The sequence below is a fragment of the Acomys minous genome (assembly GCF_964271855.1).
Source record: "Acomys minous genome assembly, chromosome: 10".
Taxonomy (NCBI): domain Eukaryota; kingdom Metazoa; phylum Chordata; class Mammalia; order Rodentia; family Muridae; genus Acomys; species Acomys minous.
This window is the reverse complement of record NC_140491.1, coordinates 111605647-111631576: the sequence shown is the minus strand read 5'-3', so window position 1 is coordinate 111631576 and position 25930 is coordinate 111605647. Positions and strand designations below refer to the sequence as shown.

The 25930-nt window shown below is 41.0% G+C and overlaps 1 protein-coding gene and 1 long non-coding RNA gene across 4 annotated transcripts in view; one reads left to right on the top strand and one right to left on the bottom strand.

The window, feature by feature from the left end:
* The window catches only part of TTN (titin), a 271286-nt gene that overhangs the window by 149981 nt on the left and 95375 nt on the right, over positions 1–25930 (top strand). For both annotated transcript variants that reach the window (XM_084799170.1, XM_084799169.1), the window contains 34 exons: positions 228–323; positions 534–614; positions 1414–1494; positions 1863–1976; positions 3237–3308; positions 5478–5558; positions 6420–6494; positions 7148–7234; positions 7621–7683; positions 7979–8068; positions 9384–9431; positions 10028–10429; positions 10570–10848; positions 11183–11458; positions 11796–11935; positions 12242–12368; positions 12466–12729; positions 13097–13363; positions 13479–13742; positions 13832–13971; positions 14117–14243; positions 14369–14635; positions 14760–15026; positions 15785–16051; positions 16143–16282; positions 16690–16816; positions 17591–17733; positions 21273–21396; positions 22233–22499; positions 24187–24284; positions 24646–24814; positions 24909–25175; positions 25282–25548; positions 25635–25913. In XM_084799170.1, coding sequence (XP_084655296.1) covers positions 228–323; positions 534–614; positions 1414–1494; positions 1863–1976; positions 3237–3308; positions 5478–5558; positions 6420–6494; positions 7148–7234; positions 7621–7683; positions 7979–8068; positions 9384–9431; positions 10028–10429; positions 10570–10848; positions 11183–11458; positions 11796–11935; positions 12242–12368; positions 12466–12729; positions 13097–13363; positions 13479–13742; positions 13832–13971; positions 14117–14243; positions 14369–14635; positions 14760–15026; positions 15785–16051; positions 16143–16282; positions 16690–16816; positions 17591–17733; positions 21273–21396; positions 22233–22499; positions 24187–24284; positions 24646–24814; positions 24909–25175; positions 25282–25548; positions 25635–25913 — 5856 coding nt within the window. The remainder of the gene's footprint in view (positions 1–227; positions 324–533; positions 615–1413; positions 1495–1862; positions 1977–3236; positions 3309–5477; positions 5559–6419; positions 6495–7147; positions 7235–7620; positions 7684–7978; positions 8069–9383; positions 9432–10027; positions 10430–10569; positions 10849–11182; positions 11459–11795; positions 11936–12241; positions 12369–12465; positions 12730–13096; positions 13364–13478; positions 13743–13831; positions 13972–14116; positions 14244–14368; positions 14636–14759; positions 15027–15784; positions 16052–16142; positions 16283–16689; positions 16817–17590; positions 17734–21272; positions 21397–22232; positions 22500–24186; positions 24285–24645; positions 24815–24908; positions 25176–25281; positions 25549–25634; positions 25914–25930) is intronic.
* Positions 1–25930, bottom strand: part of LOC311607465 — a 42297-nt gene that overhangs the window by 9407 nt on the left and 6960 nt on the right. The window contains exon 2 of one of the 2 annotated variants that reach the window (XR_014782600.1): positions 17299–17492. This is a non-coding gene — a long non-coding RNA (uncharacterized lncRNA). Of the gene's footprint in view, positions 1–17298; positions 17585–25930 lie in introns of those variants that run through there. The other variant, XR_014782601.1, reaches the window with a different exon arrangement.

Here is a 25930-nt window from a genome sequence, read left to right as displayed (position 1 = left end):
CAAGATAAAGCAATTGTTTCCTCATGTGTCAATATCAGTCTAGTGAGGAACATCTAAATGTAAAATTATGAGACGATGCAAATAAACAAGGCAGGCTGAGAACACTCATGTGACATCGCCTAAGCCAGAAGAGGTCCCGGTCCTCTGCAGAGTTCCTTGCCAGCCTTTGGAAGAATCTTGTTCCTCTTCTAAGTTCTTAATGGTAAAGAAAATTCATGTCTTTAAAGTGCCCGAAGCACCCAAGAAAATTACCCCAGAAAAGAAAGAGCCTGTTCCTGTGCCCAAAGAGCCTGAAGAAGAGCCCGAAGCACCACCTTCCCCAGGTATACGCTGCTCTTTTCATCTTGGGAAGATGACACCAGCTTCTTCGTGTTGCCTTAGTTCTTGGTGGATCTTACACAGTTATCTGTTGTCTGTCGAGTGTGGTGATACTATCGGTGTCTTGGGATTGCTGAATAATGTGTTGTAGGGCGTAGCTTAGCAGGTGCAGGTTCTGCTCTGAATACAGCCTAACACACTGTACTGTTTTTAAGTTGAAGAGACTCCTGAGGAGACAGTCTATGAAGAGAAAGCAACCATTACCATTGGTAGAAAAGAGACACCCCCAGCTGAAGGTATCCACATGCATCCCATCTATCTTTCACCTCCTGGAGACTTCTTAACGAGGCAACAGTACTTGTAGGGTGGCATTCCTGCTTCACTTATACACAGGAGCATCCCTGAATATGTTAGACTACTTTTTCCCAACAATTATGCTTCTTTTGAATTAGAATCTTTCATTTGCTTAGTCTCGATGATGCTAATTAGCAATTCTGAAAGGTACAGTTTACAGGTGGAGAGTTTGAATAAATACATTGGATCCCCCAGTGACTTCCAGTAGTGAGTCCCACATCGGCTCATCTTCCATCAACACAGTAATAGGCTGGTCGTGAATAGAAAGTCCAAATGTAAGAAAATTCATTAACATCTAGAGGCTGGGATGTAGCTCGGGGCTAAGAATGATTTCCTATCACAAGGAAGACCCTAGGCTTGGCTAGGCGTGGTGGCGCCGGCCTTTTATCACAGTTTACAAAAAGGTGGAGGCAAGGCGAATCTCTGTTAGTTTGAGGTCGGTATATAATAAGACCTCTTCTTAAAAACAAAACAAACACAAAACAAAGCAAAAGCAAAAACAAACAAATGGAAAGGGAAGGGAAAAGAAGGGAAGGGAAGGGGAAAGGAGACAGACAGACACTGGGCTCAATGTCCAGCACCACAAATAGAAAATGGAAGTCTCTCTTTTTTTCCAGAAGCCACCTTGCATGGGCTGTGTGTTTTTCTTTTTATCACTCTTTGCATCTGTCTTAAGTTTCGTGTGTCTGTGTGAACACCTTTGTGTTACAATCTTGCATCCTTTGTTGACATTCTTTAAAGAACGGGAAGTTGAAAAGTTTGTTCAACCTGATGAACCCAGACCTGAGCCACAGGCAGAAGAAGAAGCAGCTCCAGTACAAGGTATACAGTTAGACGGCCTCAAATCTTCATCACAGTCTTCATCTTGACCTGTGTATGGTTTGTGTTACCCTGTGTGTGTCCTGGGTCTTTCCCATCTGTACGTAAGACATCCTTTAAGCGTGCGTCCATTCTTCTGTCGTCCTGTATCTGTGCTTTTTGTAATGAAAAGGTGGCTCATCTGGGTGCTTCTTTGGCTAATTCCTTAGTTATATAAGACACCGCCTGTGCGTCCGATGTTGACATTTTATGTTTTATGTCAAAATACACCTCTTGCTTCATACACATGTAAATTTCTACCACATACGCTGTACATACACAGTCTAATTAACACGTGCCTCTACTAACACTCCTGTGATAACTCTTTCAAGAACCCGAGCCTGAAAAGAAGGTTATTGAGAAACCAAAACTCAAACCAAGACCGCCAGCACCTGCGCCTTCTCCGCCTAAGGAGGACGTGAAGGAGAAAATGTTCCAACTTAAAGGTACAAAATGCTGCCGCTTCCAATGCCTTGTTAACCTGCTTCAAACTTCTAGAAACTTCGCTTTCAAGAAATGCACTGCTGCTGGGAGTGCTTATGTTCAGACATGGCCATGCTGCGGGAATTGCATAGAGATATGTTGCCACTGCCCCGGGGGTCTTGGGCTATGCTATGGAGCCATGCCTGCTGCCCGGAATGTCAGACAGTTCAGTAAGCAGCATCCTTGACCTCTGAAGGCTGGCGGTACCCAACTAACTTTCCATGTGGAGTGGCGAGGAGGTCTTTTTATATTTCAAAGCCTGATTGCTATGCGTATCTTGGTCTTAAGCATGTAGAGTGTCTTAAGGAATCTTTGGAAGATGTTTTTAACACTGCAGTGATTCAAATTTATATAGAAGTCAAACCTTGTTTTTTAAATAACCGCATGCTCTTTTAAATATAAGCAGCACAGATGTGGCGTCCAGTAGGTGATGTGTTTTCATATAACACGAAAACGCACATGGTCGACCTGTCACTGCTGCTTTCTCAGTTTTTTAAAAAGCCTAATAGAAACCCAGAATATATGGTTCTCGGTGTAGCTAGGAAGTGTGGTCCTTAATGTATTTGGTATCTAGCACCTCTTTATCAAAGTTTCTTCATTCTGTGTTTTTTTTTCCCCTTTGAATTGATGAAGTATTATCTTGAATCTCATGAACACATCTTCTGATCATGTTTTATATGATAAACATACATACAATGGTTTTATTCTTGTTTTTTTTTCTTCAGTTTTTTTTTTTAAGCTATCTTGTTTTCAATGCTATGTTTCCCAATCTGAAATGGTCAGGTGTAATCTTACCCGAGGAATATCCTTACACATGTTTATACATGCATGGAGCCAGAATCTTCTAGAGTTATTTTTGGTAAATCTTGCCCTGTTCAAACCATCATGGGTTTTAGGTGACAGAGAACCAGGGTCTCTGTCAACTGATGTATTGTGGGGACACCTATTCGAATACAGTTCCCATGGCGTAAAACGGCCACTTGTGAAGAACAGAAATTCTTTTCCTTCTTGAGAACAGCCCAAGCATGGGGCAAAGCTGTGCTTTGTTGTCCTGCTGTGTGGGCTTCCTTCTGAACGTTTCTCTGGGTGGCTGTTCTTGGCTGTTATTAACACTTTTCTCATTATAAGAGAAGCTTGGCTTTGATTCTTGTGGTTAAAAAAAAAATAGTCCTTTGCTTCAGATTAAGTAGACAAATAAAAAAAATCTTTAAAATTCTTTAAAGCTGTTTCAAAGAAGAAAGTCCCTGAAAAACCTGAGGTTGTGGAAAAAGTGGAGCCTATACCACCACTGAAAGGTATCTCACAGGTTGGCCCAGACGCATGCGTGGCCACCTCTCCATCTTACTCTTTGTGTTGCCATGGAGTGCTCTTCCAACCCCTCTCTTTCTCTTAAGGATGAGAGAAGTAGAATAGTTCCATTCATTTCTTATATTTTTGTGGCTTCTGTGGTCCTAGCTCATGAGTGCTGGGTGCTTCTTGTGTCTCCCATCAATTTCATACATCATATGGATGCATTTTGTTGATCTGTGTCTTCCATTTCCATATGTCTACTTGCATTTTTAAAGCTAAATCATAGCAAACTTTACTAGTTAGATGAAATTGATATCAGGAGGCATTTTAGGTCAAAATGCTGAACAGTAGTAAGCTTTTGGGTTTTTTTTCCCCTGGATATCAGCATTTTAATCTGTGTGGAAAGCACTGCAAATCCTGTGATCATATCCTCCTTGCATACTGCTGGACAATCCCTAGGGATTTCCGTTGCCTCTGACTCCCCGGCCATTTTCTTCTCACTAACTGGGGCATTCTCCCAGGTGCACAGAGTTTTAAGGAAATACCAGCATCACTGCAGGTTATTTTCCGAAGTGATTTTCCTGTGGACAGTCTTTTTTCCCTACATAATTAACCCATAAAGACAAACAAGAACATATAAATCCAGAAAATATCAATTAAAAATAAACAATGTCTTTAATAAGTTTAGTGAGTATCAGAACCCTGTCAGCATAATCAACACATTGAATCTCTCCTTGATCTTGCTGGAATTTTAGAATAATTACCCATGTGAACATACTTTCCCCGGTTTGTAAAAATGGAGTTTCTAAATAATTTTGGTCAATTAAATTATAAGATTATTAAAGTTATAAATTATTAAGGATTAAATTAATATGTATTAATATGTGGTTTCCTTAGGAACAATTGCCTCAATAATGTATGAGTTTCAAATATCAAAATCTTAAAAATGAACTAAAAAAAATATGGAAAAAATTCATCATATGCATTGTATAAGTAAAGAAATGTATATTTTTACCATTTCAACTCACATTATTGTAAAAGTTCAATCAATAAAAAATAGTTTTGCATTAAAAATAATGATAATTTACAAGTAGTAATAAAGATCAGCATAATTTATCATACTTAAAATTTTGTAAGATTCAGCTGAAAATTTTACTTCAAACATTTGGCATGATTATTTTAAATGAAATATACATTTGACTCTTTTATGCTTGTCTTTGAAGTAAAATCCAAGCAAGATGACCTTTATCACATTAAAATAAAATCAGTGAACTGCTTAAGCACCAAACAGGAAAATTTATAGAACTATCTGGGAAACTAAAAAATGTACTGTGATTGAACAAAACAGTGCATCAAAAGGAATAGCTTCCAAGTGGCTCAGTGGTCACTGACTTCTGTTTTGGTATCGTCTTTGTATTTAAACTTGTGCTCCAACATGGCAGCACCCCTATGGTTGGTGTTCACTGCAGAAACAAGAAGACACTTACAATCCCTTGCTCATTTAAGTTCAAAAAGATTGTTTTATTTATGAACAAGTTAGCGTCCAACACTAGCTTTGAAATCAGACAATTCTATAGTTTAAAAAAAATTTTTTTTAAAGAGATCTTTAAGAAGTTTACTTTTGTTCAGAAAGTGAACTATGATCTTTCTTCATTATCAAGGTTCATAGCACGTTCTTTAGTTTTCTGTTTCCATCAATGGGAAAGCTGAGGCAACGGCAGGAACCCCTGCCTGCACTGTTCGGTGTCCCTGTCAGTCAAGGGAACACCAATGTGGGCAGTTAAAGCAGTTACAGAGGACTGGAGCAACGGCTCAGCCGTTAAAGGCTCACAGCCCAAAATATAAAACAGCTGCAGAGTGGAGTGAAGATGATGTGGAGAATCCTTGCATTCTGGTGAAAGACTTGTGAAGTCATTATGAACCAACGGATTCTGTTCTCGCTAAAACAGATTTGTAGTCAGTGTGCCTGAACTCTCCGAGGATCATATAAATGTTTGTAGAAATAAATAGAGAACTTCAAGTCTATCGTCTGCTTTTAAAGTCTGTAGATGTATGTGCAACAGAAATGGTTCCTTGATACACTCTAGTTAGCTGGTTTGGGCAGAGTTGTTTTTTTTGTTGCAATTCCATTTTTATATGAATTCACACCAAATTTGAAATCATATCCTTTTAAGTGCCTACAGCTGAAAAGAAAGTTCGCAAATTACTTCCTGAACCTAAGCCCCAGCCAAAGGAGGAGGTCGTGCTGAAAAGCGGTATAGTACTTCTCTACCGGATGTCAGTTTTCAACAGCGTGAAAAAATGGACTCACCTGAAAGCTCACAAAATCCTTCCACCCCTTGATTTCATTTCAATTAGATTCTCCAACTAAAATTTGAATATAGTTCCATTAAAAATTAAAGGTTATCATTGCTGAATCTTCTTAGAGAAATGGTGGAGATTTTGTGAGCATTCATAGTATTTTGAAATTGATTAACAGATACAACTAAACTGATGCTGTTCTAATAATAGTGACCATCGGGGTCATTTTTCATAACCAAATTGTGAAATAAAATATACTCAGCTTTTAAAATAGTGTTCACACAACTACTTAAACCTAAAGGTATTAAGTTTCAGTATGACACAAGGTCACTATAGCCAATAACACTTTTTATAAAACTAAACATATCTTTCCTACTAAAATGTGAAAAAATAGATGCAAGGTACTCATGAAAAATAAAATTCTAAGTTATTGATTTCTAAGCTACATTACTCTAGATTTCTGCACTTAAACATTTTTATTTACGTAGTTGTCAATAAACTGTTTAATTATTAGAATTTGTTGCTATTCAAGTTTTTATTTTATTTTTTTATTTGAGCCATTTTTTGGCCCATAGCTCTGGGCATAGTATCTAGAGAGATATGAAGTGTTTATAAGTCAGATATGAATTAATGTAAATTTCGTTTGGGGGATTATGGGAAATAAAAGCATTTCCCACGTAAATGCTAATCTCCCACTGTGCTTGCTTGCATGCCTCTCACTGTCCTTGCTTTCTACATTATCTGTGTTCATCAAGCTTATTCAACATCCTCATTAGCTCATCTCCGTTTACATATAAACCTTTTTGTCTTTTAAGTTCTAAGAAAGAAACCTGAAGAAGAAGAACCTAAAGTAGAACCTAAAAAAGTAGAAAAAGTTAAAAAGCCAGAAGGTAGGATTCATTTTCGTAAATGGCAACTTATGACACCCTCTTTCAACAAAGGTGGACATTTAACAAAAGGTTTATTTTGTAAATGTAAATGAAGTTCAACATAAACATTGCTTCGTATTTCATCTGTCTGTAATGTATATGTTCCATTGTCTGCTTTCTGTTTTAATATTTTTCAGTAATTCCCAAATAGAAACACTTCTTGGTGTTTTGGCTAGGAATAAGAATAGCATTTGTTCTTATCAGTATTAATAATTTCCAGGTCCATTACTTTGCCTGTAAGCTCTGTCCACAACAATGACTGGAATCATCTTGTTGGCTATGGAATAAATCCACGGAGAGTGTTAGCAAAGCTTCCTAAATCTGGGGACCCCTCAGTGGATTGATGGCTACCATTTGTCAAAGGGAGTGATTACATGGGGAGAGCTGTTTTAGAAGGGAGGAGATATCAGAAATTGGAACCAAGTAGATGGAATGAAAGAATGAAAAAAAAACAAAAACGAGCGTGGTCACCCGAAGAGACTAGAACCACTCTATAAAGTAGGATTTGTATGAAAGCCATCACTAGAATTTGAGGGGAAGTAATTTTTCAGTCTGAGTTTTCAGGTAACCTGCTTTCTGAATTAACACTCGACAATGACCTTCTTTCCTTAAAGAACCACAACCACCTCCAAAACCTGTTGAAGTTGAAGCTCCTCCAGAGCCTACACCAAAGGAAAGGAAAGTTCCAGAACCAAGCAAAGGTAGGATTCTCCCGACACATTCCCCGTTGTCTCTAAGAATGCATCCGCACAGCATCACAGTGTCCTTGTCTGACATGGTGAGCAGTCACCACACGCATCCTGTTCTCTTGCCCACCCCCGTCAACTTGCTAGAAGTCACCAGCTTGTTTAGTAAGTTACTAGGGATGAATAACGAGCTGATTAACTTCACATCCAATCAGATTCTTACCACTTTTTTTTAAGTTGAACATGAAAAAAGTTTTACATCAAATACTTGATTTGCTAACTATATATGTATAAATCCTAATATCCCCATGTATATTAGATTTGCTTAGCTGTAGTTTTGCCTCTGTGAAAAATACTACAAAGCATTGTGATAACCTGATTGTTCCTGTGAATTATTTCAGTTCCTGAAATCAAGCCAGCAATACCACTCCCTGGACCCGAACCAAAGCCAAAGCCTGAGCCAGGTAAGCAGGCTCACCCTCAAGGTGAACTTTTCTCTTCAAGCACCACACAAACCACAGGTAGCAAGGTAGCAAATGAAAAAAAAATTAAATTTTTTACGTTTAAAAGTGACGTACATTAAATAAAACATGAAATCATTGTTCTTCAATGATTTCTGATATCTCAGTATACTTAAATAGTGCTCTCAGAAAAAAAACTAGCTATTTGAAGATGTTGACATTACATCATGAAAGGCAAACAGACCAGCAAACGTCGCTGCTGCAGGAGGCTCACACAGCGGGCGTCTTCTCTCCACAGAGGTGAAAACCATGAAGGCGCCACCCATCGAGCCGGCCCCCACTCCCATTGCTGCCCCAGTGACGGCGCCTGTGGTTGGGAAGAAAGCAGGTAGGGTCCTTGGCTCCCTTTCTGCTAACTTGTGTGCTGGCCTCACACTGCATTAAAGTTTGGGGCAACCCGTCAAGTCCCAGGGTGTATGGCAAAGTCTTGCATTTTCCTCACCTGATACAGTCCACACACGTTGTGTTTGTGTGGTGAAGCCCGGCAAGGCATTCTTTCATATTGTTTTGAGATTAATGAATGGATGTTTGGTGGTGATTGGCTTTAGGAGACAAACTCTCCCACGGAACATGAACAGGAATCTCATGGAACAAATTATACCCTTGTGCCCTATAGCAACATTTCTCATCTTAAAAAAAAAAAAAAAAAAAAAAAAAAATATATATATATATATATATATATATATATATATATTTGATGCAAGTTCACATATATATGATGCAAGTTTAACAAATACTGATGGTTTTGTGAATATATTTAATGATACTTAAGTTTAAACAAGATACTTACTACTGATATTTGAACTCCTTAGTAGGTTGCCATTCAAGTGATCATTTAAAACCAAAACTAACTGGATGTGTGGTTACATCCAAAATGGCCTCTGACAAGTTGCTAAGTCATTTAAAAATTTTTAATTGATTTTTTTGTTTAAGTAATTTAAATTTTTATTTTAAATTACCCACAATTATTTGGACTTTGACTCCATTTAGTGATTGGAAATAAATATACAATATTTTAAAAATATACTTTAATTACTCATATTTATGCTATATTTAATCACTAGTATCTATGATTTAATCATTATTCAGAAAAAGGTAATGACTTTCCATGGGCTAATTCGCTTAGTGTTCTCTGGATTTATTAATCTACTCAATTTCTAGACTAAAAAAACTGAAAGAAGCTTTTGGTAATTTCAATTTCTTTGGTTCATATAATTAACATATAAAATATCATGTAAAAACCTCTTCCATAATAAGCAAGAGCAAAAACCTTTCTCACAGATAAGCAGTGAGCCTTCCAGATATAGAAAGAGAATAATGACACTTATCAAAAGTTTTATTTTTATTAATTAATTTTAATAATTGGGCTCAAGGCATTGCACATGCTAGCAGATCCTTGACCAATTATCTTTTCCTTAGACTCTAAAAGAATTTTTTAATCCTAATTTTGTTGGCAATTTAGCCTGGTCACATTGATTTCATAATATACCTTCTTGGAAATGCCAACATGTTCTCCATAGAAGCTACATAAATGGAGCTGTTTTGCTTTATATATTAGTATTTATAACAAAGAACATGACTCATCCAAGATGGTTTACTGATAAGAATTTAAATTGCACAAATGCTAATCTTTTTAATTTCAGAAGCCAAACCTAAAGATGAAGCAGCCAAGCCAAAAGGTCCCATCAAAGGTGAGTTTCACATCTCTCAGACCTGTGGTAACATCTTGCCTTGTGAATTCCAGGACTTTCTACTCAAGGAGAAAAGTTTTCAACTTTTATAATAATCTTTATTTCTGATATTGCTGCTAGTATTATTCAAGTAGGTATAAAAACAAACTTTACCATGATGAATTTGTATCTTGAGTTTTCATCCATGTATATATATTCATAACAAGTAAAATAATTGGGGCTGGAGAGATGGCTCAGAAATTAAGAGCACTGTCAGCTCTTCTAGATGTCTTGAGTTCAATTCCCAGCAACCACATGATGGCTCACAACCATCTTTAGTGAAATCTAGTGCCCTCTTCTGGTAGGCAGGTATACATGCAGGCAGAATGTTGTATACATAATAAATCTTTTTTTAAAATTGTACATTAATGTGGATATTTTACACACAAGACTTAAACTTGAGAAAATACAGTGTGCCTATTATTTCTTGGGCTTTTTTATCTTCATGTCTGACTTTCCAATTGTCGCATCTTTATTTCTGTATCCTCATCACTTTACATACACTTTGTGATGCACATGGAGATGCCCAATTAACTTTCCACTTTACTTTGAATTAGGTGTAGCCAAAAAGACTCCTTCACCAATAGAAGCCGAAAGAAAAAAGCTCAGACCAGGAAGCGGCGGGGAGAAACCTCCCGATGAAGCCCCATTCACCTACCAACTGAAGGCCGTGCCCCTGAAATTCGTCAAAGAAATCAAAGACATCGTCTTGACAGAGGCAGAGTCTGTGGGCTCTTCTGCCATCTTTGAGTGTTTGGTCTCCCCATCCACTGCCATTACAACCTGGATGAAGGACGGTAGCAACATCCGTGAGAGCCCAAAGCACAGGTTCATCGCAGACGGTAAAGACAGAAAGCTGCATATCATCGACGTTCAGCTGTCCGATGCTGGGGAATACACCTGTGTGCTACGTTTGGGCAACAAGGAGAAGACCTCCACCGCTAAGCTCATCGTAGAAGGTAATGCTCAGCTCCGCTCACGGTCTAAACGAAGCCTTACCAAAGAGACCTCAGCAGCAGCACTCATTGTAGTTTCAGACAAACCCTCTACGAGTTTTGCTTTGTCGGAAACCTTACATCTGATCCAAATCTCTCCACAGAACTTCCTGTGCGGTTTGTGAAAACACTGGAGGAGGAAGTCACGGTGGTCAAGGGGCAGCCATTGTACTTGAGCTGTGAGCTGAACAAAGAGCGTGATGTGGTCTGGAGGAAGGACGGTAAGATCGTGGTGGAGAAACCCGGCAGGATTGTGCCGGGCGTCATCGGCTTGATGCGGGCCCTGACCATCAACGACGCAGATGACACTGATGCCGGAACGTACACAGTAACCGTGGAAAATGCCAACAACCTGGAGTGCTCTTCCTGTGTGAAAGTAGTAGGTGAGGACACGGGAGGCGGAGGCGAGGGGGCTGCTCGGGCACGTGAATTTGAAACCAGCATAGGCAGCAAAATGAGGCTTATTTCTAACATATACACCTCAGTATACATGTATACATAGTTAGTTCCTTGCTAAGGAATTGTTCTTTCTATACTAAGCAAACGGAATAACTGTTTCCCAATATCTGAATACCAGAAGTCTCATTGATACCTTACTAAAAAGGAGGAATGTCAGCATGTCATAGGCAAATTACATTCGGTCTCATTAATTTTCCAGGTGTCTGACATTGCCTAAAGCACTAATTTTAGCCTCTTTCACTTTTTTTTTTCCAACAGAAATCATTAGGGAATGGCTGGTGAAACCTATCCGAGACCAGCATGTGAAGCCCAAGGGGACGGCTGTGTTTACCTGCGACATAGCCAAGGACACGCCGAATGTCAAGTGGTTCAAAGGCTACGACGAGATCCCCATGGAGCCAAATGACAAGACCGAGATCCTGAAGGAGGGAAACCACCTTATCCTTAAAGTCAAGAACGCCATGCCCGAAGATATCGACGAGTACGCGGTGGAGATCGAGGGGAAAAGATACCCGGCAAAGCTGACCCTCGGAGGTACAAGCCTCTCACCTGACACTCACTGACATACATCTCACGAGTGCGTAAAGCAACACAGCACGCCAAAAAAAAAAATGCAAAAATGAACTAGTACATGACCCCACACCCAAGCTCACAGAGGGGGCACTAGGTAGACTCAGTAGTGTGTTTGTCTTTTAAAAGGATGATCATAGGATGTTAGGACAGAAAAAGAGTGGGTAAGAGAGGAGTTAAAGGGGAGGGAGTGGAGATAGATTTGGTCAAAACATATGCATGTACGAAACTCTTAATTTGAAATAGGTGGCATATGGGTAGCTTATCTGAAACATTGTTACTTCATCTGTGCCTGATGCAGAGCGTGAGGTTGAGCTGCTTAAGCCGATAGAAGATGTCACCGTCTATGAGAAGGAAAGTGCCAGCTTTGATGCAGAAATCTCAGAGGAGGACATTCCTGGGGAGTGGAAGCTGAAGGGAGAACTTCTGAGGCCCTCGCCTGTGAGTCCCTCCCACTGGAAGTCACCCGTCTTGTAAAATCACTATGGTCTCACTTAAGTTCGATATGCAGGCTTCATGTAATAACAGTGCGCGTGCATTCCTAAACTCTCGAAGGAGGGAAGTGATTTCATGCATTCTTTGTGGACAACTTGAATCAAATTTAGTAAACTTTTCTGATGCCCATGCTTTGCTTATATGTTCATTAGTGCACTGTTTGACACTCGGTAGAAATCTGTGTCAGAAGTATTCTCTAGGGAATTCGTCTTGTGCAAACGCTAATGAAAGCTGCCCCTTTGTTTCTCTCAGACTTGTGAAATCAAAGCCGAAGGTGGGAAACGCTTCTTAACTTTGCACAAAGTGAAGCTGGACCAAGCTGGTGAAGTCCTCTACCAGGCTTGCAACGCAGTCACAACTGCCATCCTGACGGTCAAAGGTACAGGGCTTCAGAGCCTGAGGGGTGGGCTCAGCTCCATTTCCCCTCGCTCTGCAGCTGAAACGCCGCATCATTTTTTCTTGCTGTTTGTTTTCAGAAATTGAGCTTGACTTTGCCGTGCCCCTGAAGGATGTGACTGTCCCAGAGAAGCGGCAGGCTCGGTTTGAATGTGTCCTCACCAGAGAGGCGAACGTCATATGGTCTAAAGGGCCTGATATAATCAAGGCATCAGACAAATTTGATATCATTGCTGATGGGAAAAAACACATGCTTGTCATCAACGATTCCCAGTTTGATGACGAAGGGGTCTATACTGCAGAGGTGGAGGGCAAGAAGACGTCAGCACAGTTATTTGTGACAGGTAACAGCCTACTAATGAGCTGTGTATAGGTGGCCTAGCTTGATTCTCCAATTAATTTAAAGACAAGACACCAAGTTCTAAGAGCTAGCAATTAGTGGCAAGTGTCAATACTACTTTACTTTCACAGTGTCATAGAGCATACACACACATACACACACACACACACACACACACACACACATACACACACACAAAACTACCCCCACAAAAATAAAAACTCACAACTTTTAAAATAAAGAATAACCTCATCTAAAAGGAACAAATAAATGCCCCCATGAGGTAGCTGCATTTTAACCCACACACAGTAGAGTAGGATCTTTCTGGAAGTGGCCGGTGCTCCTAAATGTGTTGCCTTCTTGCCCTGTAGGCATAAGACTGAAATTCATATCACCTCTGGAAGATCAAACAGTAAAAGAAGGCGAAACGGCAACCTTCACCTGTGAGCTCTCTCACGAAAAAATGCACGTAGTCTGGTTCAAAAACGACGTCAAGCTGCACACAACCAGGACGGTGCTCATGTCCTCTGAAGGAAAGACGTATAAACTGGAAATGAGAGAGGTGACACTGGATGACATCTCACAGATCAAAGCTCAAGTAAAGAACCTGAGCTCCACAGCCAACCTAAAGGTCTTGGGTAAGTGGGGCCAGGTTCTGAATGGGCAGCCTCTCTGCATTTTCACCCCCAGGGTGTCTGACAGGCTTGCGTCCCCACATGTGCCTCATGCTATGCTTGCTGGGTGTCTTGGCAGAAGCCGACCCCTACTTCACTGTGAAATTACACGACAAGACCGGCGTTGAGAAGGATGAGATCATCCTCAAGTGTGAAGTGAGTAAAGACGTGCCAGTGAAATGGTTCAAAGACGGGGAAGAGATCGTGCCTTCGCCCAAACACTCTGTCAAGACAGACGGCTTGCGCCGCATCTTAAAGATCAAGAAGGCAGAGCTTAAAGACAAGGGCGAATACGTGTGTGACTGTGGCACGGACACCACCAAGGCCAATGTCACCGTTGAGGGTGAGTTACCCCCAAACTTAAGCTTCCCCGTCTCAGAGACGGCAATGTGTTTTGGCTCCGTCTCACTCAAGGAACTTTGATGCTTTCAGCTCGACTCATAAAGGTGGAAAAACCTCTGTACGGCGTGGAAGTGTTTGTGGGTGAAACAGCCCGCTTTGAAATCGAACTGTCGGAGCCTGATGTGCACGGCCAGTGGAAGTTAAAGGGAGAGCCCTTGACCGCTTCTCCTGTAAGTGACTGCAGGAGAGCTGACCTTAATAGGAGGGGCTTGCTTGTTTCTTCAGGCCCTCCCCGTCCCCTTAAAAAGCACAATTCCTTGGCGGTGTGCGGCGAGTCCCACATGTGTAAATACTGTCTCTGCTCACTCTTCACAGGACTGTGAAATCATCGAGGATGGGAAGAAACATGTCTTGGTTCTTTATAACTGTCAGCTGGATATGACCGGGGAGATTTCCTTCCAGGCCGCCAATGCCAAGTCAGCAGCCAATCTGAAAGTGAAAGGTACGCTGTACACGAAGGCCCCCTTTTAGCGTTTTTTTCTGTACAAAGGTTCTTGTTAACCCCCAGAGTTGGCGGGGCTGCAGGTGAGCATGCTCTGATGGCGTCGGCCTGGGCCTCTCTTTCAGAATTGCCCCTCATCTTCATCACACCTCTCAGCGACGTCAAAGTTTTTGAGAAAGACGAGGCTAAATTTGAGTGCGAAGTGTCCAGAGAGCCTAAAACCTTCCGCTGGCTGAAAGGAACCCAGGAACTCACAGGGGACGACCGATTTGAACTCATCAAGGATGGTACCAGGCACTCGTTGGTCATCAAGTCGGCTGCTTTTGAAGATGAAGCCAAGTACATGTTTGAAGCTGAAGATAAACGCACCAGCGGCAAACTGATCATTGAAGGTAACGTTTTTTGTTGTTCTATAGGCTGCCTATAGAATTATATGGGGTTTTTTTTTTTTTGCATTTAATTTTCCATTTCCCTGTCAAAGTGACGGAAATGATGAGTTTGAGTTTTCTTTGACAGGTATCCGACTCAAATTCCTAACCCCGCTCAAGGATGTGACGGCCAAAGAGAGGGAAGACGCGGTGTTTACCGTAGAGTTGTCCCATGACAACATCCCCGTGAGCTGGTTCAAGAACGACCAGCGCCTGCACACCAGCAAGCGGGTCTCCATGCACGACGAAGGGAAAACGCACTCGATCACCTTCAAAGACCTGTCTATTGACGACACCTCCCAGATTAAAGTGGAGGCAATGGGAATTAGTTCAGAAGCGAAGCTCACCGTGCTGGGTAGGTGTTCCCTAAAGCCTAATTCCATTCAGAGTTCACCAGCGAAGTGTGAAGGGCGTGGGATATGAAAGTCTTCTGGGTGTAATTCTGCCTGAAAAAATGCCTGAGGAAACCATCACATGCATTGCCAAGTGTGTGTCTGAAATACATTTACCCAAAACTACAGAGGAGTAAGGTCATCATCATTATCCTCGGCCCACAAAATAGCCAAAGTCAGATTAAAACGGGCTTATCCGGAAAAATTAAAAATGCATGCTTTCTCCTTTATCAAAATTATTTTAGAGCAGTATGCTTTCAAATTTCAACAGAGAGAGGCTACAGGGATTTAGTAAGTCTCATAGTCTCCTTGGTCTTTCCTATAAGAAAATCTGTTTATGGAGTCTCACCTACATAGACACTCTCATGGCAACCTATTGATAGATAGAGGAAAATGATGCAACTCTAAAGCTTAATAAGAGTGCATACAAAACTAGGGAAATTAGACAAATGGCAAAGGGACATGCACAGGGGCTCAACTGCACTGTGTCCTTTAAGTTATTGGTAATTTTTTGAAAGTCCAAACATACTGCAGATGAGTTTGAATCATTAAATCCTGTGTCCTGATTCGCTTTCCAACATTTAGAAACTGAAGATGCTAAGTGGTGAACCACTTGGTGCCATTTTAAAGTGTATTTAAAACTCTCTGAGCTACCATTAAACCCCTGGGGGAGCCCCGGCTCTCAGGTGGATGACAGTTCTCCACTTATTTTCTCCTGCAGAGGGAGACCCATACTTCACAGGGAAACTTCAAGATTACACAGGCGTGGAGAAGGACGAAGTGATTCTCCAGTGCGAAATCAGCAAAGCGGATGCGCCTGTGAAATGGTTTAAGGACGGGAAGGAAATAAAGCCGTCTAAAAATGTTGTTATTAAGGCCGATGGCAAGAAGCGTATGCTGATCCTCAAGAAAGCCTTGAAATCCGATATTGGCCAATATACCTGTGACTGTGGGACAGACCAGACCTCCGGAAAGCTTGATATTGAAGGTAAGGAAATTTCCATGAGTCTCCCTTCAGACGCCGCAGGAGTCGCTTCTGCCAGCCACTAATGGCACATGCTGACCCTTCATTTTTCCAGATCGGGAAATTAAGCTGGTGCGACCCCTATACAGTGTCGAGGTGATGGAGACCGAGTCGGCACGCTTTGAAACCGAAATCTCCGAGGATGATATCCACGCCAACTGGAAACTCAAGGGGGAGGCGCTGCTCCAAACACCTGTACGGCTATTTCTGAACCTGTCAGCACTTAAGAGGGATAGTGTGAAATGGAAAAGGACGGGCGAAAAGTCAGAGTGCATGTGGGGCATTTAAAGCATGGTGTCCGGTTCTATATGGGACCAGCAGCAAAAGAGAGATGCTGGGATCTACGAAGGGACTCGGAAGGTCACCTTTACATTGATTCGTGTCCAGCGCAGTACATGCGTTCTATGCTGCCTCTAGTTCAGATTTACGTAGCTAAAAGAAATAGTTTTTCTAATAGTACCCAGGAGCTGTGTTTCATATATAAAACGTGCGTGTGTGTCACCATTCCCTTGTAGCATCCTCTTATAAATTGTATACTATACCTATGGGAAAAGGTCTCAACATTACTAAGCATGAAAAAGTCTCTCTCTTCTTTGTCACAGGAATGTGAGATTAAAGAAGAAGGCAAGATACATGTTCTTATCTTACACAACTGCCGCCTGGACCAGACTGGGGGCGTAGATTTCCAAGCTGCCAATGTCAAAACTAGTGCCCACCTCCGAGTTAAACGTAAGTGTTATGCATTTTTGGTAAAACATGTGAAGTTAATTGGTAATGTAAGGTACTATTCTTGTATAAAATCCGGCTTTCTTGTATTAACTTTTTGACCTCCGGATATAAAAGTCTTTCAGATTCTAAAATCTTGACATTCTTGCTGACTTTGCCATTTGAATAACAATAGCAAATTAAGCAAGTCAGATTTTTCCAGCTTTAGCAATCCTTTTATTCAGAGCAGGTAAGCATACACTAAGAACTGAGAATTAAAAATTCTTAAAGACCATATCATATCGGTAGCTCAAGTGACGGTCCAGCTGTAGGCACATGGAGGCAGCCTATGCTGTGTGGGCATTTTCAACTCAAGAGGGGAGGCAGAAAAATTAGGTTCCCATTTTTGGAAGGTGCAAAGTGGTTGATGGACACGAACAGGCTGTGGGGCCAAGGACCCCTTGTCTCTCCCAATCAGAGCCTTAGTTATTTTGGAGGTCACATACCTTATGTAGCAAGAGGAACTTGACGCCTGGCAGAGAGACAGATGCAGCCCAGATTTCTTGCTGACCTTGTGTATCCCGAAGAAGGGGCTCCTACAAATACCGGTTCTTTGGCCGTCAGCTCTCCCCTTCTCAGCACCTCGGGGCCACGTACACATGGGAGTTAAAGCAGCAGCCAGTCCTGTGGCTCTTTCCTTCTTGAAGAAAACAACCATGGAAGTGAAGAACTAAACCGATTTATTCCTGGGGAATTACAGAATGAGTAATACAAGGCACTTTGTTTCCTCTCGCAAAGCACGGGTAATTGGTCTTCTGAGACCCCTCAAGGATGTCACGGTGACTGCAGGGGAGACGGCCACCTTTGACTGCGAGCTCTCTTATGAGGACATCCCAGTGGAGTGGTACCTCAAAGGGAAGAAACTGGAGCCTAACGACAAGGTGAGGAGCAGGCACCCAGGTTGTGGCTTTGCCTTTCCTTTGGGGCCACTTATATTGCCCTTTGCTTTGTGCTTGCTAACATGCTTCCTCCGCAGCCAGCCTCTGGCTTGATTTCTGACAAAAGTATAAGGTGTGGTTTTCAAATTTACCTTAGGTTTCACCTGTTGGTAGTTTGTTTTTTTTTTTAACTTAAATAGAAATAACATTTTAAAAATATGATCAGATTATAGTTTTTCTAGGAAAGGGGAAAACAGGCAGATGTTAACTGGCCACCGAGGCTAGCTTGTACGAGTGGTGAAAAGCAATAGTGCAAAGGGGGCTTTCTAAGGGGTTCATGGCAGCAGCCTAAAGCTTTCTGACTCCTCCCTCCCCGAGCTATCTAGGGTTCTACAGTTCTACATATAAGCGGACTAAGAGGAGCCTGGGACTCCATTTCGGGCAGTTGATAGAGTCAAAGAGATAACTTCTAGCATTTCTCCAAGGCTATTTTTAACACTCAAGTGCTTTGGGCTGTGCAAATTCTGGAATGCGAGAGGACTATTTAAAGTGCAGCTGGTGGAGCAGGGGAGAAAGAAGGCTGCTGCGATCCCTATGTATGAATGGATAAACTCTTGAGAAGTTTGGGTAAATTACCTTAGCTTTTCCTAACATTCCTGAGGCTCGATATTCAACCCAAAAGTGATGGACCCAAAATAACAATTTGCCTAAATTGACCTTTGTATTCTGTACCCGTGGGGTCCTGTCTGGATCAGGAAATTAAACTTATGCAATTCAAATTAGCTTGCTAATTCACCATGCATTTTGAATTCTTAAAACAGAAAAATATGGGCATTTCATTGTTCTGTGGTTTTTGCATTGCCCAATATTTCAGAAAATAATACTGACCATATGTAAAACTTCTATACAAATCAAAGTTTGAAGGCTAAAAAAAGAAAAAAAAAGTCATTGGAAGGGGATTTAGTTTCACAAAGAGGCTGAAGTACTAGCGGGGGGACATTGCCTTCATGTAGTTGTTTGAAAACAGATTTTTTTAAATTAGCATTCTAAGCCAGTCCTGGTGGCACACGCCTTCAATCCCAGCACTCACTTACAGAGACACAGGCAGGGGGTCTCTGTGGAAGCAAACTTGCTCTACAACGTGAGTCCCGGGCAGCCAAGGCTATGCAGAGAAACCCAGTCTTAAACAACAACAACAAATTAGCATTCTGCTAAATGACTGAGCCATAACTCAATAACAGTCAGGTGGCAGGTGAGGACCATGACCTTTGGTCTCCACAGTTACCAATTAGAAAAGGCAGCAGAACATTCCAGCTGCAGCATGAGAATTCATTTGCACATCAGAAAGCTTCCCTCACAACAAAGTCTTCTAAATACTGAACTGTGTGCGAGGCTCACCTCATGGTTTTTGTTGTAATACATACATCTGTTTTCCCATTCAATAGTGTAGGTACTTTATTTGGGGTCAAACTAGGAGTAGTTATTTTTGTTGTTGTTTTGGGTTTTTTTGTTTTGTTTTTGTTTTTAACTAGAAAATAAAGATGACCCTCTATGCTGATGCAAAACTTATTTTGACTTAACATGTAGATTCCTAAAACTGTTGCTTTTTTTTTTTTTTTTTTTTTTTTTTTTTTGCTAGGTTAGGAAGGGTGGAGCCCCCGGAGCCAGAGGGTGGCTCAGCGAGTCCCAGTCCATAGGAATGTTAATCCGCCCCTGTAGCCTCCCAAAATAGTAATCCTTTTTATGAACTTGATCTTGCATCTCTTAAATGTCTCTTTTCATAAGGAATTTGAGTGTGAACCAGCCACAGAGCGGCATGTTCATTTATTACATTTTGTAGGTTTTTTTCTCTTTTTTAGTTATGTCAATTAGCACAAACTTGTTCCTGTCAGTTTAACTCGGGCCTTTTATCTATGCTTCTTGTAAAACCTTTAACTTCTACACCAACAGTCAAACAGACAAAACAGCATACCATGGGAACTGGGAGGCAGCATTTTAGAAATAAGCTATAATTTTCTTTCATTTTTGGTTTTTAATCTCAGTGGCTTTTGATAATTTTGTATTTAAATTTTAACAGCTTAGTAATGCTTTCTGTGTTCCACCAGTAAGCCTGTAAAATAAATTAATATTTTAAAAAATAACTATTAGTATTATCATTACATATTCTACCAAAAATATTTGCCATTCCTTTTGATTTGTTTTATCTATTATATTTTTATAAAAAATATTATATATTTATTATATTTTGGTTGCTTTTTATTTGACTACATTAACTATATTCTACTTAAGCCATTTATTGAAAATCCACTATATTCTGGGCAACACACTTAAGTGACAGAGAATATATTCTATAGATGTCTCAGAATCATTCAGATGACAAATCGACACCTTAATAGATATTATATATTTATGCATGTGCTAGAAACAGAAGTTCCCTTTTAACAGTTGTAAGTCAAAATTCAAAGTCAGAACACTTTTTAAAAGTCTGATTCAGACCCTACATCCTCAGATAAGTAGCGTCTGTGTTCCTAGCGTAACTCTCAACCACTGTCTTCTGGCTGTGCATTGTTCCTTGCCCTTCGTTCTTTTAGCTGTTCTCAATATTAAGGGAAGTATGACTAACTAGGCCATGTTCTTGTTTGAGGGAAAAGTACTTTTCAGTGAAACTGTATTCCTGATTCTTTTTCTTCTACTACTAGCAAAATAAATACAAATAGTTCCACCAGAAAACAGACGACATGATTCTAAAGTGTCTAAAGACATGCAAAACCAAGCTCAATGACAGAGCAGGGCTTTTGAGAACTCTTAGATTCTAGACGTACCCTAATCTTCTCCTTACATCCAGAAAGAGTCCACCTATAACAGGACCAATGGCGTCTGACTCTCCCATGACTGATGCTCAAACTCAGGAAAAGGGAAGAGTCAACATCAAAGATATTTGAGAACAAAATTGTATAAATTACTTTAATCATGGCTCACGTTTTTTGTAATGTAAATTGCTAAAATAAATGGAAGTGTTCTTGCTTCTATTTACATGAGAATTACCTTCCCATTAGAACTTACATTTTACTTTAAAATATATATATATTTTCAGCTTACAGTAGACAATCATTTCTTCCCTTTCCCTTTTAGCTTTTCTAAATTCTTTCTGCGTACAAACCCTGAAGCAAAACAGAAATGCATACATATTTATAATTTCATGTATTTTTCACAAGATCAGAAATATAAATAGGAATTGGTCTGTGCAAGTTCAATGTGAAAGATCACCTCCTACTTATATAATGGTAACTGAGAAAGCCCAAAATGTTCCTAAAAATTTTGATACTATTGGTTGAAGTCACTCAAACATTGACACACATGTGTGCGTGTGTGTGTGTGTGTGTGTGTGTGTGTGTGTATGCGTGTGCGCACGCTACATATGTGATTATAAAGCAATGTGGTTAGCACTCTCACACAGTTTTACCTACATGGACTAAGGAACCTGCATTCTAGGGAGTGCTTTCATTTATTTTCTATCTGCTCTTTTTTAAAAACACAACTAGGTGGTGACGCGTTCAGAAGGAAGAGTTCACACACTCACCCTGAGGGATGTGAAGCTGGAAGATGCTGGCGAAGTCCAACTAACAGCAAAGGATTTCAAAACTCAGGCCAACCTCTTTGTGAAAGGTAATTAGAGAGTTCATTCCTGAAGATGATCATAGATAATGCAATCTCTTCATTGTTTTTATGCAAGAGTGCCACAGATCACTAGAGTATCCAAAAGCCTAGTTTTCATTTTGGCATAACAAAATACAGGTTGGTTTTTGGGGGTTTTTTTTTGGGGGGGGGGTTGATGGTGGGGTGGTGGTGGTGCATCCCAGCTATCAGGAGGCAGAGGCAGGCAAATTGCTGTGAGTTCAAGGCCAGCCTGGTCTACAGAGTGAGTTCCAGGACAACTAGAGCCACCCAGAGAAAACCTGTCTCAGGGGGAAAAAATAAAAAATAAAAAAATATATATATTATATGTATATAATATATATTATATGTATATAATATATATGTAATATATTATATATATACTAATGTGGTTTTTACATATTTCTTCTGTCCCTATCTTTGTGTGTATGTGTGTGTTTTACTAGTTCCAGAAACAACTGGTGAAATTATCAACTCATTTTATGAATCAGTGTTGGTCATTATTTCCTTTATGTTTCATAATTATTTTAGAATTATTTTTCTTGTAAGCCTAACACTTAAGAGGCAGAGGATTGTCACAAGTTTCAAACCAGCCTGGTCTACACAATGAGTTTTCAGGATAGCCAAAGAGAGAGAGAAAAACATAGAAAGTTCTTTCCCCCTCTGTATGTACAAACAATGATAAAGCATCGTTATCAAAGGAAGCCATCTAAGTGAAGAATAGCTTTACAAACAAGAAAACTTAGAACAGATGATGCCAGAGGGAATTAGAGAGCGTTCTGGAACTCTTGGAGAAGGGAAGCAGCTAACAAGTGTGATTCTTTCAGAACCCCCAGTTGAGTTCACTAAGCCTCTTGAGGACCAGACGGTCGAAGAGGAGGCCACTGCAGTACTGGAGTGTGAAGTATCCCGAGAAAACGCTAAGGTGAAATGGTTCAAAAATGGAACAGAAATCCTCAAAAGCAAGAAGTACGAGATCGTCGCTGATGGCAGAGTCAGAAAACTCATTATTCATGGTTGCACCCCAGAGGATATCAAAACATACACTTGTGATGCTAAGGACTTTAAGACCTCCTGTAACCTGAATGTTGTTCGTAAGTATTCCGCCACAGGACTTAGCACTTGCAACTCTTTGTAGCCCAAAACCAACACACTTTACGCATGCCCTTCTTGGCTTAGTCATAATTCTTGGCAACTCGCAGTACGGATGCTGACTTAACCTGACACTTTACGTGTTTCCTTACAAACGTACTGGTGCTCTGTCTGGCCTTGGAAAAGACATCAACCGCTTTTTCACTGCGCTGCTGTGCTCTTTGTCTGTGTGTGGTTACACCCACTGTATAAAAATCCTGCTAGAGATAAAAACAAACTGAGTCACAAAGAGAAGTACAGAACCCTGATCACTTGGAAGGAAGATAAGTTTCAGGCCTGGAAGATATATATATATATATATAAAAGTAATAAGAATGAAAGTTGTTTGAACCGGAACATTACTTGAGAACAACTGTAATCTAATAACACCCAGTCACATGATTCAGTCTGAGACTCGGGATGGATGAAAGCTGAGGCAGGCCCAGGGTCTTTGAATCCTGGATTCTTTGAATGAAGAACTCTTATTGGTTTTACTATCGCTTCTTCCCCTGGTGGGGAGATAACCCCTTCTCTCAGTATGCCAACTGCTAGCTAGCCCATTTGCTTTGTCTCTTCATTTGTCTAGCCAACCATTTTTCACAGGACATTTCCGCGTGGTGTTTGGTATGTCACTTCTCATGTGTCAACAACTAAAACCCGGTGGCTGTGTGCTTCCAGCATCCTGAACTGTGTCGCTCTTCCCATGTGGCTCCTCTACCTTAGCCTACCTCAGCGTAGCCCCCTGGGGCTTCTTCCCCCTTGTCACCTACTTGTTCCTAGAGAAGGCTCAGCCATGGTGGCTTATCTTCCAATCTACCAGGGTCTGGGGATGGCCCTGATCGTGAAGGGTGGACTCGGAAAGGCCTCTTAAGGAGATCAGGAAGATGGAAGGGCGAGCAGGCAGCCTCTCTCTCCATCCTGCAGCAGCTGTAGACACATTTCTGGAGATGCGTGAACCAACAGATGTAAAAGCCAAGTCAGCGCCCCACGCAGAACAGTGTCTGTCACACTAATACACGTCTGACTTGCGTGGGAAATCTTTAAAGCTGGGCTAAAAATGAAAAGCCGGATATACGGGCTTCCAACTAGACTCGTGCCTCGTAGCCGTACACAAGGCTGATCGCAGGACTTCAAACTATTCTTTGAATTCTACTGGTTTCACAGTGATGTTTCTTACTTTACTAATGCTTCCTTTGACAAGTGAAATCCTTCAACTCTGGCACAGTAGAAAAAGAACGAAGGCCTTTCCTTCAGTGTCATTCAAAAGCACCGAGATGGGTCTCAGTGCGAAAGAACTAAGTGGGCAGAACAGTGGGACAGAACTTATTTGAACTAGAGGAAGTTCAAGAGCAAAAGCACTATTCCCAGTGGAATCTGCAAATGGCTTCAAAGTTGGTCACAGCCTATTAAGATGGGCGGGGTGGTGCACGTCTTTGATCCCAGCACTTGGGGGGCAGAGGCAGGCAGAGCTCTGAGTTTGAGGCCAGCCTGGTCTACAGAGTACGTTCTAAGCTAGCCAGGGCTACACAGAGAAGCCCTGTCTCAGGAGGAAAAACAGAAGTCTTTTTTTTTTTTAATGAATCCCAGAGAAATATCAGGATAATCTGCAGAAGCCTTGGTTGAATTTCAATGCGATTCATTCTCTTGCAGCTCCTCATGTGGAATTCTTAAGACCACTGACGGACCTTCAAGTTAAAGAAAAAGAAACGGCTCGGTTTGAGTGTGAAATTTCCAAGGAAAATGCCAAGGTCTGTGACCAAATAAGTGTTATCTTTGGTTACCAAGTCGCTTTGTTTACGTTTGGCCCCCTAAAACTCAAACCTTGCATAATCCCATTTTTTTTTCATAATTGGTTATAGTATCACATCAGGTCAAGAGTACTTGGTAACTTTGTTTTTGTTTTCTTATTTTTATTTATGTTTTTTACTGTCTTCTTTTATACATACAATGTTTATATACATGCAATATTTGTGGACCTCTTTTATATATACTATAATGTCTTATGATTGATTTTTAAAAAGCCTTCAGGATCCTAGTTTGTGTTAGGGATACCATGTGAGGGAACAATGAAAACATTTTTTTTTTAAGTCTATTTGTCTTAAAATACAGGTTCAGTGGTTTAAAGATGGAGCTGAAATTAAAAAGGGCAAAAAGTACGACATCATTTCTAAGGGAGCAGTACGGATTCTTGTCGTCAACAAATGTCTACTGAACGATGAAGCAGAATATTCCTGCGAAGTGAGGACAGCGAGAACTTCCGGCATGCTGACAGTCCTAGGCAAGCGTGAAGTCTTTCTTTGCCTCAGTGTACCATACTGGTCAGGAAAACCAGCCTCCAGTTTTCCTCACTGAATCTGGGTTCTTTTCTGCAGAGGAAGAAGCTGTCTTCACAAAGAATCTCGCCAACCTTGAAGTTAGTGAAGGGGACACCATCAAACTGGTGTGCGAAGTCTCCAAGCCTGGGGCAGAAGTGATTTGGTACAAAGGGGATGAGGAGATCATAGAGACAGGAAGATTTGAAACCCTTACTGATGGAAGGAAGAGAACCCTGGTCATTCAGAATGCGCAGCTTGAGGACGCGGGCAGCTACAACTGTCGGCTCCCAAGTTCTCGGACAGACAGCAAAGTCAAAGTTCATGGTACGAAAATCTCAGTGAAGGGCTTTTTTTCCTTGTCATTTGTTCTTGCCTTATTTAAGGCACAGATGCCTGTGTTTTCAGTGTCGTCCAACTTTTTTCTTTCCAGAACTTGCTGCTGAATTCATCTCAAAGCCTCAAAACCTTGAAATTCTGGAAGGAGAAAAGGCTGAGTTTGTCTGCACAATCTCAAAGGAGAGCTTCGAAGTTCAGTGGAAGAGGGACGATCAGACACTGGAATCTGGAGATAAATATGACATCATTGCTGATGGCAAAAAGAGAGTCCTGGTTGTGAAGGATGCCACATTACAAGACATGGGCACTTACGTAGTCATGGTTGGGGCTGCCAGAGCCGCAGCTCACCTCACAGTCATTGGTAAGTGTGTCCTTGCTTCATCAGATTATTCTATTTGTAGCTTTTGGTCCTTCAGCATCCTACAATGTCTTATTGGTTGTCTACAGAAAAACTCAAGATCATAGTTCCTCTTAAGGACACCAAGGTGAAGGAACAACAAGAGGTTGTCTTCAACTGTGAAGTCAATACTGAAGGCGCCAAAGCCAAGTGGTTCAGAAATGAAGAAGCCATATTTGATAGTTCAAAATACATCATTCTCCAGAAAGACCTGGTCTACACCCTCAGAATCAGAGACGCACGGCTGGATGACCAAGCCAACTACAACGTGTCTTTGACCAATCACAGAGGTGAAAATGTCAAAAGCGCAGCCAACCTAATAGTTGAAGGTATGTGACTTAGATGG